The sequence below is a fragment of the Electrona antarctica genome (genome assembly GCF_951216825.1).
Source record: "Electrona antarctica genome assembly, chromosome: 1".
NCBI lineage: Eukaryota > Metazoa > Chordata > Actinopteri > Myctophiformes > Myctophidae > Electrona > Electrona antarctica.
Genome location: NC_136806.1, coordinates 54,330,144 through 54,348,479, shown reverse-complemented (window position 1 = coordinate 54,348,479; position 18,336 = coordinate 54,330,144). Strand labels below are relative to the sequence as shown.

Here is an 18,336-nt window from a genome sequence, read left to right as displayed (position 1 = left end):
AAAATTGATTACAGCAATCCCATTTTATATGATTAAAAAAGCTTACAGTATGACGGAGCATTCCGTCAGAAGCAGCTGACGGTTGGATTTTATATGGCGGAATACTCCGTCATTAGCAGTTAATTTGTTAAGCTCGATTTATATAGTTTGTCGGTGTCACATACCGGAAATAGAGCACCGAAGTCTGACATCACTGCCGCTAGAGGGCTCTATCTCCCTGGGTCACAGCGTTAATATTTTTTGTATTGGATCACATAAGAAAGTGTGTTCCAGAAATGAACAAATCATCAGTAACAAAGTGACCAAGATATGCAATTTTATTCCAGACCTCAAGATTATTGTCAGATAATTTAAACACTGGGAAGATAAGGCGTTTGTCCTCTTTGGTTCTACAAATGAGAACAGCACTTTTGCCGGCATTGTATATTATGTTATGTTGCACACCATACATGGAACATACTGCTCAAGAGCGATAATAACATCCTCAGCCATACAGAGGGAGTAGACAAGTTTATAGAGTGGTGTGATCTGCACCATCTGAAAATAAATGTAAACAAAACAGAGGAGGTCATAGTGGACCCCAGGTCCATAGGAGACCACAGTATGATCAGTGTCCATGACCATAACATCAAACAGGTCCCCTCGTATAAATACCTGGGAGTACAGATCGATGAGGACCTGAGCTGGCACACGCATGTTACAACACTGTGTTCTAAGATACACGAGCGTCTACACTTTCTCAGAAGACTTAGGCTCTTTGGAGTCAGTGTAAATATCATGTTGACCTTTTACAGAGCTAGTATAGAGTCAATCCTAAAATACGGTGTGTCCAGCTGGTTTGGCAATCTAACTGAAGTACAAATCTCAAATAAGTAGGCTAGCAAACATGGCTGGGAAGATCATGGGCATGTCCTATTTTCGTATGTACCTCCCCGCCGATGATGCCTTATCGCGCCTTTTTTAATATCACGCCAAATGAGTTAAGTGCAGTACTTGAGTAAATACACTTAGTTGCTTTCCACCACTGGACTCATGGGAATGCCAGGCCTCCGTCCCCAGAGGATATGGGTCATTGACCCATATCTTTGCGGACAGTCATCATCATCACTGTATGCTGCAGCTAGGGGCTGCAGCAAGCAGGCAGGCGGAGGATGAGCAACAACACCCCTCTCATTAACCCATTTTGGCGAAATGTATTTTTTTTTAAAAATGTCTTCTAAATTCTGACAGTTTTCTGAAATACCTATATTTCTGTATCAGTGGTGCTCAATATTTCATGTCAAGGACCCCAAAAACGATATGTAATTCGCCACCGACCCCCATCTGAACATTCATTCCAAAGTTATTCCATGCAGGAACCCATCAGAAACAAAAATGTGAGTTAAATACGTTCGCTCTGAAAGAATATATATTCAAAGATTTGACACATTTTCATGATTTTTCAAAAATAGCAGACCTACAAGCACAGGCTTGTAGGCTTCTACTAGCTTGTAGATCTGCTATTTTTCAATAGCAAAAATTTAACAATGCTTAAAACACCAAAAGGGCTTCCCTCCCAGAATGGGTTAACCCATTAAGACCTGAGAGGCCCATTCTACAAAATGTTTTCTAAATCCTAAATACCCTGGTTGTCTCCACCAGGCCGAAGGCATGGGGAGAGAGTATGTTTTGCACTCCGTCCGTCCGTCCGTGTGTCCGTCCGTCCGTGTGTCCGTGTGTCCGTCCGTCTGTGAACAGCTAATCTCCGGCACCGTTAACCCGGTCGATGCCAAATTTTGCACACATACTCCCTGGATGCCAACGATGAACCTCTGCCCCAAAATTTCCAGAACGGCCTGTTATAGCGCCACCAGGAGGCCGCTTTGTGCAAAACAAGTTTTTGGACAGTACACCTACAGATTTTGTCCAAACATCACGCAAATTGGTACACAGTCTCTCTAGAGCCATTCAACGAAACGGGTTTTTCAGATTTCTCAGACTCCATCCTGATTGGCTAAGATTGGCTTCCAAAGTTCGCAGGAGTGCTCAGTTTCAAACAAAATGCTGCAAATCATGAACACATCGTGTGATTTCCGTGAAATTGCGCACGCACATTCCCACTAGGCCGAGGAAGAAATGCCACGTGAACATTTTCAACTCAGCCTCATGGTGGCGCTATAACTGACCGAAAAGTGTTTTTACCTCCAACTGCACGGATTTGTGGATAACTTTGTATGCCAACTACCTAGAGGCCAAGGAAAAACCTTTGCCTGGAATTTTTCACATCTGCTCTTTATAGCGCCACCAGGAGGCCGACATATGTAAAACACATTTTCTAATATTCCTCCTTCAGATGTTATCCAAATTTCACGCAAATCGGTACACATGCTCTCCATAGTCATGTGATCAAGACGGGTTTTTTGATTTCTCATAATCCACCTTCATTGCCTACGATTGGCTTCTAAACTTTTCAGGAGTAGCCCGCTTTGTACCCGTTTTGTACAAATCGCCACAACGACTCAATGCAGCGTCCGCATGCATATTCCCACTAGGCTGAGGAAGAAATGCCACTTGACAGTTTTCAAATCAGCCTCATGGTGGCGCTACAACAGGCCAAGCCGCGTCTCTCTCACACACACACACACACACACACACACACACACACACACACACACACACACACACACACACACACACACACACACACACACACACACACACACACACACACACACACACACACACACACACACACACACACACACACACACACACACACACACACAACATCCTCCTGGTGGAGACCTGTGCCCAGAAGGGCACTTTTTCTAGTTCTCAATCTTTTTCATGTCAAGGACCTCCAAAATAAATATATTTGGTCGCCAACCCCCGCCATCTCAAAATATTTTGTTCCAGGGACCCCCAGAAGCAAAGATTTGAGTAAAAGAAAATCGTTTAAAAAGGAGATCTACAAGCTTGTAGCGTGGCACAAAGTGGCGCGTTATGAGCTTGTATATCTGTATATCATTAATATTCACCATGGGCCTACAGTACAGTACATTGCTCGACTATGGAGAGAAACACCACTGTGACCTCGTTGCCTGTATCTCTTTGCCTCTCTCTCTCCCAGGTGGCCTGCGTAAAGTTCATTGCCTGTGTCTCTTTGCCCCTCTCTCTCCCAGGTGTCCTGCGTAAAGCTCGTTGCCTGTATCTCTTTGCCTCTCTCTCTCCCAGGTGTCCTGCGTAAAGCTCGTTGCCTGTATCTCTTTGCCTCTCTCTCTCCCAGGTGTCCTGCGTAAAGCTTGTTGCCTGTGTCTCTCTGCCTCCCTCTCCCAGGTGTCCTACGTTAAGGCCATCGACATCTGGATGGCCGTGTGTCTGCTGTTCGTATTCGCAGCACTGCTGGAGTACGCCGCTGTCAACTTTGTCTCCAGGCAACACAAGGAGTTCATCCGGCTAAGGAAGAGGCAGCGACGCCAGAGAATAGTGAGTGTGAGTGACACACACACACCCCCACCCCCACCCCCACACACACACACACACACACACACACACACACACACAGTCAGGAAGAGACTTTTAAACTTTTTTTCTTAAGTTAATGCCCTTTTTGATCATCATACTAACTACAGTGTCAAATAAAAGCATCAAAAGTAGCACATCTTTCTGTGTGGAGTTTGCATGTTCTCCCCGTGTCCCCTAGGGTAGGTACCCTCACAAAAACATGCAGTAATCCTGGTCTCTAAACAAACTGCCTCCCCCTGGCCAGCCGGGGCGCCTGATGGAGGGGAAAGGAACTGGTTGGAATAACGTGTTCCTTCCACGCGCTACGTCCAACCAGGGAAACTCCCCCCTGTCAGGTGTAAAGGAGCAACTTGGACACTGAGGCATGAAGGAAGCATGAGTTCAAGTCCGTTGCTCTCCCCATGTCCCCCATATATGGGGACTAGGTTGGCGGAGGGTGTGTAGAGCCCAGGATCACATTAGATAATTGGCACAGGGGTGAAAAAATGGGTTACAAAATCGAGGGATAAAAATTAAAAAAAAAAAAAAAGTCGAAGAATGCCGACAGGTTTCAAGCTTGTAGATTTGCAGGCTTTTCCTATTTTTTTTGAGTGGTGCAACCACTCCAAGGAACAGCAATGTCCATGTTCAACTATGTTTGTTTGTGTTCAACTATGTTTGTGTGTGACTATGTGACTATGAGCACCAGTACCAATGAGTACCAAAAGTGGCGCTGTTGTGCCAGAAACGGAGAGAGAGAGATAGTGCTGCACTGTTGCCTGCTAATGAGAGAGAGGGGGGGGGGGGGGAGGATTTGCACCACTCAGTTCACACGGGTGTGATTTTTTTATTTGAATCAGTTTGGGAAATACAAGGTTTCCGCCCAACAGAGACAATTATGTGCACCAATTCAGAACCGTAGGTGCACACAGAGGCAACACGCTGAAGCAGACATTCTAAGATGTACTGAGGCAGAGTGCAGTGCACACACACACGCACGCCGCTCACACACACAAGGCAACGTCAGTCCCTATAACGTTGATGTATGTCTCTTGTTATTGCGGGTCGCTGTATATTCAGGAACAAGCGACAACAGCAGAACGCTACAGCTGGCTGTCACGTTACATGAGCTATAGCGACTCATTCCGGCTGAGCTGTTTCCATGGTGAGCAGCGCTGACCTGTGCGGAGCCCACAGCATGATCCTCCATCTGTCCAACAGACTCTCCAAACAGTCCTAAAAGATTAGAGGATATACACAGGTGCTTGAAAAAGGTTTTGACGTCGTTCAGAGAACGAACGGTCGCGTTTAGAATTGACGTGGGCAATGCTGGGCATCTCAAGAAGCAAATAAAGCACTCATCTCCGTGCTAGTGTACATATTGAATTTGGTCCATGTTGAATTTGGTCCAATTCCGGACCAAGCTGTTAAGATCAAACATCAGGCAATGTAGCTCCTGTTGTCATTTCTGATTTATGAAAATAATATTATTTTTGTACTGTCAACTGCCTTCCCTATAGCCTTTACGTGCAAAAGCATTCATAGACACGTTGCACTTTTTGCGAAGGAGAATTTACTCAGGCAAGGAGAGACTATTACTATGCCATTAAAGTATCCCTGGGCTTCCTCCTCCCTGACTCGTGGCAAAATGCCCACCATCCAAGCCGATGAATACAGCAGTTACTGGACTGTCTGTGCTGCTGGGACCGAATCAATAATCAGAGTGGAAATGATGGTCTGGAGTGGGAAGGACTCCCCTTGTTACACTTACTCCTACTGAGGAATTTGGCCTGCCAACAATCCATCCGAGAGGTACTGACGCATGCCTTGATGTGTTGTACAAGAAACATGTGGATAGAATCTGACAGAGTCTCTTCCACAGTTCAGGATTAATCACTGGAACCCTAAGGTCCCTATATTCTGGGGGGGGAAAACATTCTGCGAATATAGCTGATCTGCAAACGGTGTAAATTGTGCCTCAAATTCGAGCGTGGGTTTTGGGGTACGCTCACGTCGGCACGGCATTTACGAAGTGATCGCAAACAGCTGATCCTTGCGTAATTTCTGTCGTCGCGTTGATAAATGTGACGGCTGAAATCAACCTGGCACGCCCTATGAAATCAAGCCTCGCCCCTCATTTTTGCGACATGAACAACTGCACTACGACCAAACAATGTATGGAAACCATAGTTATATGATGGAAAGCCAATAAAAGTTTCCCCCTCTCGCCTCACTTGCCTGTCAATCTGTCATGTCCACGCACGCACGCACGCACGCACGCACGCATTTTGGCACACTGGAAAGAAACGCCAGTAGGATTATTCCGTGAGGCTACAACCTTTGTCAAGTATAGGCTACATTAATCACATACTGTATCACAGTTACATCGTCATGAATGGAATAGGTTTGTACTTTGTAGGATTAGGATATTTATTTAACTGTTAAATAAATACAGTATGCTATCCTTCAATTTTAACCCATTCTTTAGAAGTGCACAGTGCACTGCATGTTAAAGCGACCCCCCCCCCCCCCGTCAGACTGCTTGCTGTGAGTGACGCCACGTTAATGACAGATAGCTGGTAACAGTGACAAGGCAGCCAGAAACTCATAATCAACGTTTATGGCGTGACGTGATCACTGATTGATGAATGAATTTTGAATGGCATGCATACAGTTGGAGGCCATCGATATTGTCCTTTTCTTTTTGCTGAGGTTTGCGTGATCTGCGCAAAAGGACAGTTAACCCATTTTGGGCGGGAACCCCTTTTGGTGTTTTAAACATTATGTTATAATTTAGCTATTGAAAAATAGCAGATCTACAAGCTCATAGCGCGCCACCGAGTGGCGCGCTACGAGCTTGTAGGTCTGCTATTTTTGAAAAATCGTGAAAATGTAGAAGGATTTTTTCAGGATTTAGAAGGATTTTTAAAAGTTTTGAGGTCAGGCCTAAATGGGTCAAATGATAAGGGACAATATCGGTGGCACCCAACTGTATATGGATGAGGATGATGAAGGCTGGTGTTCCACAGTGACACCTAACTTAGCCTATATCATTGCAAATAGGCATGTCTTTGTCACTTGGAAACAAAATAGGCGTGTATGTCCATTTATGCCAACATCAAAATGTTATTTTATAACGGGGATTATTTATAGGCGTCTCATCTCCCGCTGCTGTCCCGCGGTCAAAATCATCTCGCAGACTCACACACATATGCGCTCGCCGCTCACATGTTTTAACAGAGCCAGTAAAGCACTGTTTGATTAAGCATCTAATTTAACATGTTATATTGTCTTTAATTGCGCGGTTTTAATTGCTTGTACAGTTGGAAGTATCCTACCAATTTCATATTACACATCGTCGATGTATGCCTTTGCAAAAAACAATTCACATACATTATTTATTAGTTTTATATCTATTAGGGGTGATAACTTTAGATGCCTGTCAGCACTTCAGACAATGCTCCTCTGCTCGTCTACGACAGAAAAACAGGAGCAGACAAAATCAACGACAGCTCCCGACCTGACGTGAATTTTGGCCTGGCGTAGGGCAACGTTCAAGACAAGTTCACGCTGGAATGATAAATGCCGAACTTTGCGGTGATTGATACTGATACTGTCCTAATACGTGAGGGGCCTGTGTTTTTTTTTCATTTACTGTTTTCAATTATTTTATATAATTATTTTGGAAAATGTGGCAGACCACGTAGCGCGACGGAGGAGACTAAAGGATACAGAATTATATTAAAAATAAATACATATACACATATTAGAAGGACAGTATCAGTCAACAGAAAAAAGGTTGGGTTTTTTTCGATGAATCTATCACGGTTAAAATGGAGTTTGAAGTTATAATGGGTTTGTATAGGTAGGGGGCGGGGCATCTAAAATTAATATCAAATATCTAAATACTGAATCAAGCAACATAAAAGCTGTCTGGGGTGTTCACATAAGACTGAGTAGATGAAATGACCAAAAGTTTTTTTGAAAGTGAAATATTTAAGTGTTTCATCAATAAACATTTCCAGCTTCACTAGAGAACGTATGCATACAATCTGAGCTCACTAGAGCACGTATGCATACAATCTGAGCTTCACTAGAGCACGTATGCATACAATCTGAGCTTCACTAGAGCACGTATGCATACAATCTGAGCTTCACTAGAGCACGTATGCATACAATCTGAGCTTCACTAGAGCACGTATGCATACAATCTGAGCTTCACTAGAGAACGTATGCATACAATCTGAGCTTCACTAGAGAACGTATGCATACAATCTGAGCTTCACTAGAGAACGTACTGTATGCATACAATCCCAGACTACTAACAGTCTGTCCTCAATGCTCTGTCTCTGAAGACAATTCCCTGAGCTGCAGCCATGGATGATGTATTATCGTACTCTCACAACGTTTTCCTTGAGTGTCTCTTTATTATCGCACTCACAATGTTTTCCTTGAGTGTCTCTTTATTATCGCACTCACAATGTTTTCCTTGAGTGTCTCTTTAACACTGAAGGAAGCATGATTCAGTAGCATCGACTTGTTTTGTCTGGAAAATTCTGTACCCCCGACATGTTTCTATGAATTTGTCTGCATCTTTAATCATTTCATCTTTGGCCTGGACCAGGTAGTTTGCTGAATTAGAATGAGCGAGGCCGAGGGGACTTCATGCTCTCGGCAGAAAGAAGCAGGAGGCAGATGTCCAAGACTGATTCAATTAAACACTAACAAGCCTCTCTTACAGGAGCCATCACGTCAGACTTTTGTTGTGGCCGTACGGCGGACGACAAAAGGGGGAGGGAAAAAAAGAGCAGTAGCTGTCTACCCTCTTTACATTTGTCTACCCTCTTTTCTAACGGAGGTCTTTGCCAGTCAGCCTGGGAGTGTGGTGACACTGCGGAAAGTGAATGACATCCCCGCTAACAGCTCAGCCTATGGGAGCCTGAGTCAGCAGTGCAGTGCGTGTGCCAGGGTAAAACTCAACCCGTGTCGACCCTGACCTTCAAACCCAATTTTCCTTGCCTTCTGACCCCCAAAAACGAATGTGTCATGATGCGCCTCTCCCATCAACCTTGAATTTATCCACAACACCTCTGACCCCACAACCAAATCTCCAGCCCTCCTGACAGTACAAACCTGGCACTCAGTCTCTGGCCTTGCATTCCTTGCAGTTTTGTTTTACAGTATAAATAAGGTTTACATGAACTCCTGTGTTGTCTTTGCTTCCTCGTGTTTTCAACCCTTGTCATCCACTTTAAAGGTTTTGTCAAAAATAAATATGAAATCATATGAAATAATTCCCTTAGGACTGCTGGCCTGTGCCAAGCACAAAGCAGCATTCATCAAGCTTTTTATCACACCTGTCTTATATTTGTAAATCTTTTCTGCTATCCTCTTCTAAATATGGCCGTTTGTCATAGCCTGCCTTAACCCCCAGATAACCACTGATCTCTCAATGAAAGCCAAGTCATTTCCTCCATGTGCCAGCGCACACTGTGATGATGATTACAGTGCTATCACAGAAGCGGAACTTCCTCCCAACAAATCCCAAAGTAGTACCCTGGTAGCACGGATACCTCACATGAACCACGAGAAGGGACCAGAGACGACGAGTGCCTATTATCTTTAGAGAAACGCATCATTAGACTTTAGCACATGATGTACTGTATCGTTTAGGTAGGAGTGTAGGGGATAATTAGGCTGTGCTGGAACTTGAGCTACAGCTCCTCATACCCCTGTGGTATGGTGCAATTTTTCATTGGAGCAACAGATAGACGATTAGTCGCCACAAAGTTCCACTCAGAGGCGACCTTCCTCAAGAAAAAGAGACATGAAGAATTGGTAATTGAAGATGGGAAGCAGATCACGTGCTTTTCTAGACACGGCGTGAACACACACTAAAGTTTAAGAGCAGTAGGTGTGTGTGGAGACATGTAGGTAGTTCTCAGAGTTTAAGCCAGAGACCGAAGGGGTAGGGTTGGATTCAGATCAAAACTATGATCGTGAGGTGATGAACTCACCTGCTAAAATAACTCTAGTGTCTTGACATGGAATCTCTCTCTCTCACTACCGGTATGTGATACTCTTGGGCTTCGACTCACTCGGTTCGGTTTAATTGTTTCGTTTGAATTTTCAGGCCCATTGCACTCTAAATACTACCTACAGTCAGCACCTACTTGTCATGCACGTCTACTGCTGCTCACAACAGTTGAAACAATGTGTCTTTGACCGGAAACTGTAGTGATTCATCTTCCCCCAAGTCTGCGCAATGCTGTTTATGCAAAGTTAGGCAGCGTACCCTGACAAGTGCCAGGGTCAGTGAGGTACAGAGAGAGGGTCAATGCATCCAGGGCACCTCACACTGACTACTAATCACCCAATTTAGATCTTTCCCCTGCCAAAGTGAATCTCTCAAAGTGTCAGTGGACTGTCAGACTTAAGCTACATGTCTATTAATATTCTCTTCAGAGGGAGAGAATAGGGTCTCACTCAGTGGAAAAAAGCTGCCCTGCAATCCATCAAAGGGTAATGCCTCCTGCAAGTTTTTTTTAGTTGAGACACAGTGACAGGTCTGTTATGCCAGAAGATGGAGAGGAAAAAGAGCATGTGTCCTTAAACTACAAAAGAGAAATGAAGGTTAATTTTTTTGACCAGCTTTCATAATTAGAATGTCCCATTTTGTTGTGATGGAGATGTCCCCATTGCTGCCCTCTGTGTGTCTTGGAAAGCTCAATGAGATTAAGTAAATTAGATCGGAGGCTACTGGCTAGATTAAATGCCATCACTCACTAAATTATTGAGTTTAAAAATAGCTCTGTCCCTGAAGTTTAGTTCACTTTTTTGGGTTGGATACGAGTCATACGACCTTGTTCTCACCAAGTTGGACGTTATGGCCCGTTGGTTCTACACCAAAAGGGCATATGGTGAACAGCCAATAAGAGGAAACGTAACAATGAGCTAATGCCAGATGACAGTGAGATCGACTCCAATCTGTTTTCCCTTGTGCTCCACAGGAAGAGTCACTGGTCAGGGACAGCCGCGGGATCTACTTCCGGGGTTACGGACTAGGTCACTGCCTCCAGACCAAGGACGGCACGGCCATAGAGTCGACCAGTACCGTCTTCAGCGCTCCGCCCCCGGTGACCATCCACGACGGGGAGGCCCTGCGCAAGCGCTTTGTGGACCAGGCCAAGCGCATTGACACCATATCCAGAGCCTTCTTTCCCCTCAGCTTCCTCATATTCAACATCTTCTACTGGATTACGTACAAAGTGCTGCGCAAAGAGGACGTCCATGCGCAGCATTAATGACAACCTTAATGACAATTGCTACGTTTCGGTTTCTCTTACGTTTTCTTCTCCGGACCGAAACTGCCTGTCAGATCTACATTAGTGAATGAAGATGGAGTGTGTCAGAGGCATATACCTGCCGTCCATGATATAAACTCAGGTGCGTCCTCAGGATCTCAACGAGTGTGTTTAAGCCTAAAGTGAAACTGTGTGGATTCAGGCTGGAATCGCCATGTGTGAATTGCGTTTTGTGTATCCATCTTGTTTTGATATGCCTGGATTACAACAAAGACAAAACACGTCTGGTCATTCTGAGCTCGTGACATTTGTTATGACATGATGGCTAATAGTAACCTGACTCCGCCAGATGGGGCAGCAGAGAGTACACTGGGTTCCCCCCTCCTGCTCCAATCTGGGAACTCTCAGGCAGACTTGATGCTCCGGCCACAAAACGGCCTGGCCAGTCAGCGGCAGCTAGAGGCGGGATCAAGGCATACACAGTGCTGCCTTGATTTTTGTTTTGTGGCCGGGCATCAAGTCTGCCTGAGAGTTCCCAGATGGGAGCAGGAGGGGGGAACCCAGTGTACTCTCTGCTGCCCCATCTGGCGGAGTCAGGTTAGGCTAATAGTGGAGAGAGCTCAATGTTGGCCCTGGCCGGATAAAACATAGTAACTTGAATTTTGACACTGCGCATCTTTGAATGAATGTTTTTGAAAATTGAAGATAATGGCTTTTTTTACACCATTAGATTGCCAAACAAACGGGGATGTGGGGGTGGGGGGCACAGGGTCTTTGATATTTATTGGGTATTTAATGGGTGGTGATAATTCATTTTAACTACTTATGACAAGAGATTATATATATATATATAACAGTGTATAAACTGTACATAAAGCTGTTCATTGATCGCACAGAGCACAAAAATGTATTACCTTTTGTCTAAATTTAAATAAATTGTTATTCTGCCAGGAAATGACAGCTACTTTTGGTCATCTTTACCTAAACCCTTCTCCATATTATCTATGTGTATAAATGGCCTCCCTTGAGAGAAGACTACAGTCGGCTATAGCCTGGTATTGCCAGACTCATTTGTCTGATTTACAGTGGGGCATGCTTAGACGAGGAGAGTGATTCTGAGAGAACTTAAGAAATTCTCCACGCACAGATTTACAGTGTCATATGCACAATTGCATTTCTATTGCCATTCCCCATTAGACCCCATCATCTCCAGATCCCATTAGGGACGGAGGAAAACATTAAATGAAAGCTGCATTTCAAATCTTTTAATGTTTGAATCCCGGCGAATGCTAAATCGGTAATCATCAGCTCACATCAGCAGTTCCTCCTCTTTTCTTGGGCTTTTTCTCTGAGCTGTAATTGTACATTTTGGGAGACACAAATTGACGTGACGGCTCTTCAGAGGAATCACCGACAACATCCCTGAGAAAATGGTATACAAAAGACCCCATTTGTTTTCCAGTCCCCCAGAGTAGCTGTGACGGTGCGGAGATGCAGCGGGAGGGAGAGGGCATCACCAGCCAGGGAGGACGAATGGCTTTTTTAATGGGAAATCAGAGGGTTGTTTTTATCAGCTAATGAGTTTGAAAAGGGGTTGGTGTTCCACTGCTAATGACAATGAATTCAGACTAGCTACTGCCTCCGCATACACTGTCCCTTTTGTTTGAGAGACCAGGCATTCCTAATCAACTCCTTCATATTATGGTTCCCTGGGGAGAGAACTGTGAGTGTGAGTCTGTGTGTCTGTGTGTGTGTGTGTGTGTGTGTGTGTGTGTGTGTGTGTGTGTGTGTGTGTGTGTCTGTCTGCGTGTGTGTGCGTCTGTGTCTGTGTGTCTGTGTCTGTGTCTGTCTGTGTCTGTGTCTGTGTGTCTGTGTGTCTGTGTGTCTGTGTGTCTGTGTGTGTGTGTGTGTGTGTGTGTGTGTGTGTGTGTGTGTGTGTGTGTGTGTGTGTGTGTGTGTGTGTGTGTGCATCCTCAGTGAGATTTTACAAACATACCTGTGTCATTCCATCCATGTTCCAACTCTGTGATAACCCAGACACCTTTACATCTCGGACAGCTAATACACGAGATATTGTTGTGGCTGATGTAGAGTCCATAGAGAAGTGTCTGTATTAGAGATGGCTTGCACCTTTGACCATAGCCTAGAGAAGACTTTATGACCACGGTGTTTCAATTTAAATACCAACCACTTCTGCATACCATCTCAGAGCTGGGCTATAGGTGCAGACTATTTGTCTTTATATTTGGCAGCCTAGGCCCTATAGGGCATACACACAGACTGGTTGTTGGGTTCAAACAACTTGGGCTGCCCAAAAAGGAGGCAAAAAGGCTGGCAAAGTATTGTGGTGTCTCTGCTATAATTGGCAGCCGTCATATACTGTATGGCGGAGACGTTGTTACTTATATCCATAGAGTACTGAGTGACATGCCTATTGTACCTTGAAAGCACATGACATTATTTTGAAAATGTAACTCCAATGCACCTATAATTATTTGTGTCCTTGTATGCATCTCCTTTGTGTGGAGATAAATAAATGGTTTGTGTGTGTGGTGCGTGCGTGCGTGCGTGCTCTGTATTGTCATGTCATTCTGTATTGTCATTCTCCGCGCTGCGATATTGTCGTCAATGTTTACGTTTCGTTCAGCGATCCATATACAGTAGTCTCAGTATAGGATGAGAAACCAGAAGCATATGCCAAAAAAAAAGAAGCATATGCTTCTGGTGAACAATAGAACGTTTGATGATGCCTGTATCTTCAGGACATAGATGTGTGCCAACTAGAGACGACGACACAGTGCCTCCAGTGCTTGACATATTCACTTAAGTCCTTTCATACTCGCAGGAGCTGACAGCCTAAGTACATTTCTGAAAAGGAATCAGAGGGCAATAAGGAAACGTCAGAAAGATTAGTTATTGTGTGTCACTGGGGACTGTTCTCCTCCTGGGGGAAAAATGCCCTGATGGCTAAAGTTCCATAAACAAAGAGGAGGGTAACTGTCTCAGAAAGCCAAATGTAGGCCTTTGAGACATTTCAAGGCAGTCTGTCCTGGATTAAAATGACTCACTATAAGTATATCGATATTAATGCAATAAGAACAATTTGTATTGTACGTTTGTAAAGCGCGTTTGAACATTGGTGTTATTTTGAACAGTATGCAAATTAATGTTGAGGTTGGGATTGATTGATTGACTTTTACTTTATTAACAGTTTGCAAAAAAAGGTAGTGTTACGAATTATATAAAAGCTGCTAAAAAGGATAAAAGGGCTTATTTTCATTATGGACCTGTGGATTCAACTCATCGAGGCATTTAACCCATTCTTGGCGGGAACCCCTTTTGGTGTTAGCATTATGTTATGCCTTAGCTATTGAAAAATATCAGATCTACAAGCTCGGCCCAGGCGGTGGCGTAACCGTCTGGGCACCCGACTGGTAATCCAGTCGCAGTGTGCCGCGGGTTCGACTCCCGAGCCCGACACGGCCTTTACTGCATGTCTTCCCCCATTTCCTGTCAGCCTACTGTCTGTCCCTTCAAAAACCAATAAAAGGCGTAAGCCACAAAAAAATATCTTTAAAAAAAAAAAGATCTACAAGCTCATAGCGCGCCACCGAGTGGCGCGCTACGAGCTTGTAGGTCTGCTATTTTTTAAAAATCGATAGGGGTTCTTCTGCTTTTGGTGCAGTGTCCAAAAAAATGTTAATTGCATATGACATGGACTTTGCATAGATTGCAAATTGCATACATCTACTGTCTACCACCCACCTTTGACAGGAATCTATATAAACTATAAACCTCAAATTAATAGCTTCTATCTATGAAATCTATACACTTACAGGGGGGGGTAATAATATACCACAATATTTCCAAATCCTGACTTTAATTATAGCTATTACCTTCACAGGCAGCCACAACTAAACAGGGAATGTTGAAACAAGAATGAACCAGAGCAGCCTCTTTCAATGTACATCCAACACTGACGTTTAAAGCACGCAGTGTAATTGTTGAAAATGTCCCACTTTTGTTTTCATTCCAAAGGACGATTTATACTTTGTCACATGATGGTGTCGAACACCAAAAATAACTGATGTACAGTTGGAGGCCATCGATATTGTCCTTTTCTTTTTGCTGAGGTTTGCGTGATCTGCGCAAAAGGACAGTTAACCCATTTTGGGCGGGAACCCCTTTTGGTGTTTTAAACATTATGTTATAATTTAGCTATTGAAAAATAGCAGATCTACAAGCTCATAGCGCGCCACCGAGTGGCGCGCTACGAGCTTGTAGGTCTGCTATTTTTGAAAAATCGTGAAAATATTTATTTCAGAAAACTGGAGGATTTAGAAGGATTTTTTTAAAATTTTGAGGTCAGGCCTAAATGGGTCAAATGATAAGGGACAATATCGGTGGCACCCAACTGTACAAGCTCACTACGCGGGCGCGAATGCGGCGACATGCAATTCGAGCTTTTGCGCCTGCTATTTTCACCGCGCGACACGGCCATACGACGCAGCATAAATTAAGCATAAGAGGCTTTTCTAAATCTGCAATCCTTGACTGACATGCACAAAATAGGCCTAGATGCTTCTCTGGCACTTTACTCCCTCTGGGGACTCGGTCCCCATCTCCCACAAGGATCCTCACATCTTGGTGAGTCCTGACGAGATGGAAACGTTAACGGATTCCAATAAAGAATCAGTCTTCAGAGATTCCCCTGGCATAGGACAGCACTGCTACAGACCTTCTCCTTGACAAGCCATCTGGATCCATGAGCTAACTTTCATTAAGTCCCAGGAGGGTGAGAACTTCTGCCAAACATCTCTCAAAAAGACAAGGATGCTGAAGACATCGGAGTCTTTTCTTTTTTGTCCATGTACCTCAAGGAAGAGAAAACCACAGCTATATCAAACTGTCTAATCTATAAAGCAATCTTCCACTGGAATGGCGTACCAAATGAGAATATTATTTATTAATAATTCCGCCAGGCAAGCTTTCATACAGCACTTCATCCTATGCGGTATATATTCATCGACCAAGACGTGATACATATGTTGAAAGTCATGTGATCGTCCATCGATGCTTATGTTCATTAATGCGAGACTCGGGAGAGATGAAGAGTGTCTGATGAAGCTGTGGTTGGTCAACATGGCCTTGCGGCCTCCCATGGGGGATAATAATCAACATGCTCCATGCTCCTCATCTCAGTTGAATGTCAATGGTGCCAAAGCTAAAACTGATGTGTGAGGTCCTGAGGACAATCAATATGTCGGCCCCTCTGAACATCAGCCTCCCTGCTCCGTCACATGAACACGCATGAAAAGGCAAACTTGCGTTGTTATAGAAAATTAATGTTCAGCCCATCGACACGGGTCGATCATCATCCCCATGCTGGCTTGTGGTGGACATTGTTGTCATACAAAATGGATAGACAAACACAGGTCTGTAACTCTGAGAGTGTACGAATCAGAATCACAATCAGTTAAGGTCACTTCCACAATACACACTGGGCTTACAGGGGAGCAAAATACTGTTCTCCACAACTCATGGTGCTTCACTTTTAAAAACAATAGACACATGAAAGAGGCAAAGCTGTGGGGTCCATTTGGTTCCCATTTGTACACTCTCAGAATTATAGTGGTCCTTGTAAATAAAATGTTTGAGAACCACTGGTCCTAATGTTCCATACAGGAATAGTGCACAGTATTTCAATTTCATACATATTCTGAAGAAAACCTGGAGACTGACATTCAGTAATTGAGTATTATGATCAAAATAAGACATTATAATGGTGTGAAAATTGAAACCTTTGTCCGTGTAGACATAGTGATGGCCACATGCGCATGGATCATCACACCAGATGTTGTGAAACAATGATCAGCAGGCCTGGGCCGTGGCTCAGCGGTCCAGGCACCTTGGCCGGTAGTCCGAGTCTGGCAGTGTGCCGCGGGCTCGACTCGCGATCCCGACGGCCTTTACTGCATGTCACTCCCCCATCTCTCTCCCCCATCTCCTGTCAGCCTACTGTCTGTCCCTCTATAAAACAAATAAAAAAATAAAAGGTGAAAGCCGAAATAAAAAACCATAAAAAAAAAAAAAAGATCAGCACTATGTTCCGTTGCCAACGTGAGCTTTCAGTCAGTACATTTTCTGTTTTCCTGCCCACTAGTCATCTTGTCTGATTTTGATGTTGCCTTCAATGAAAGCAAAAGCAAAGAGTCGCATCATAGTAGAACAAGGGATTCTGACAGCAATCGTCATGTTTTTGTCCCAATACCACTTCACGACTAAAATTCTGCAGGCATTAAGCTGGTATTTCTATGTTCTGAGAGATATTGACAGTAAATGCACAGATCGCCAATGTTACAAGCCAGACATTTGACAGTGCCAGCCAGCATCAAGGCCTCGGCACACGTATATGCGACCAATAATCCTGTGTCTCCCAAGATTATTCATGTGTAATCAGTGGTGGAAAGTAACTAAGTACTTTTACTTAAGTACTGTACTTAAGTAAAATGTTGAGGTATTTGTACTTTACTTAAGGGCATTCCACTAATTTTCAACATTTTACTATGTCATTAACATACCTAAGAGCTGTGGAAATAATAAAAAAGTTCCCCCATTCTGTGTTTCCTAGAACTAGAGGTCTGAAATAAATCATTAACATGGTGAAACACATCTTGATGATGTCATCAAGATGTGTTTCACCATGTTAATGATTTTTTTCATAATTACAGTTCTAGGAAATACAAAATGGGGGGACTTTTTTATTATTTCCACACAACAGCTCTAAGGTATATTAATGACATAGTAAAATGTTGAAAATGGGTGGTTTTCCCCTTTGAGTATTTCCAATTTCCAGTAGTTGTACTACTCCACTACATCTCAGAGCCACAATTTGTACTTTTACTCCTCTACAATAAATTTGAAAACTTTAGTTACTAGTTACTTTGGAGATTTTCATTTTGATATTATAGAAAACATACATTAACCACTTCAACCCTATACATTTCGGCCATTTGAAAATAGCCGATTGCGACGCATTGTGAGCTTGTAGATCTGCTATTTTCAATCGATTTTGTACACATTTTGAACTTGTGAATTGGCACATTCTGCACAATGAGTACTTTTACTTTTAGTACTTTAAGTAAAATTTGATGCCGATACTTTTGTACTTTTACTGAAGTATATTTTCAATTCCGTACTTTTACTTGTAACGAAGTAGTTCTAAATTGCAGTATTGGTACTTTTACTTAAGTAAAACAATTGAGTACTTTTTCCACCACTGCTGTAGAGCTAGGTAGAAGTGCCAGGTAAATACATACTGTAGAGCTAGGGAGAAAACGTTGCTTTTGACAGTGATATATGAATGAGGAAATGCTACATGTCACCCTCTAAATATACGAGCGTAAACACAAGGAACTGCTTGCTCCACACTGTATTATGAATGTAAACCTTGGGAATGCCACCCAGGGATATAGGATATCCAGTAGATACCCTACCAGGGTAAATATATACCATTCACAGTGGCCACTTTAGCAATTGGAATATCAAA

At 43.5% G+C, this 18,336-nt stretch overlaps 1 protein-coding gene and 1 long non-coding RNA gene across 2 annotated transcripts in view; one reads left to right on the top strand and one right to left on the bottom strand.

The window, feature by feature from the left end:
* The window catches only part of glra4a (glycine receptor, alpha 4a), a gene marked incomplete at its 5' end in the record, with an annotated part of 76,888 nt that extends 65,992 nt beyond the window's left edge, over positions 1-10,896 (top strand). Inside the window, 2 exons of the mRNA XM_079502496.1 lie at positions 3,316-3,465; positions 10,494-10,896. Coding sequence (XP_079358622.1) covers positions 3,316-3,465; positions 10,494-10,787 — 444 coding nt within the window. The 3' untranslated portion in view covers positions 10,788-10,896. The remainder of the gene's footprint in view (positions 1-3,315; positions 3,466-10,493) is intronic.
* LOC306924175 overlaps positions 1-18,336 on the bottom strand; it is a 58,090-nt gene that overhangs the window by 19,231 nt on the left and 20,523 nt on the right. The gene's annotated exons all lie outside the window — the stretch shown is intronic.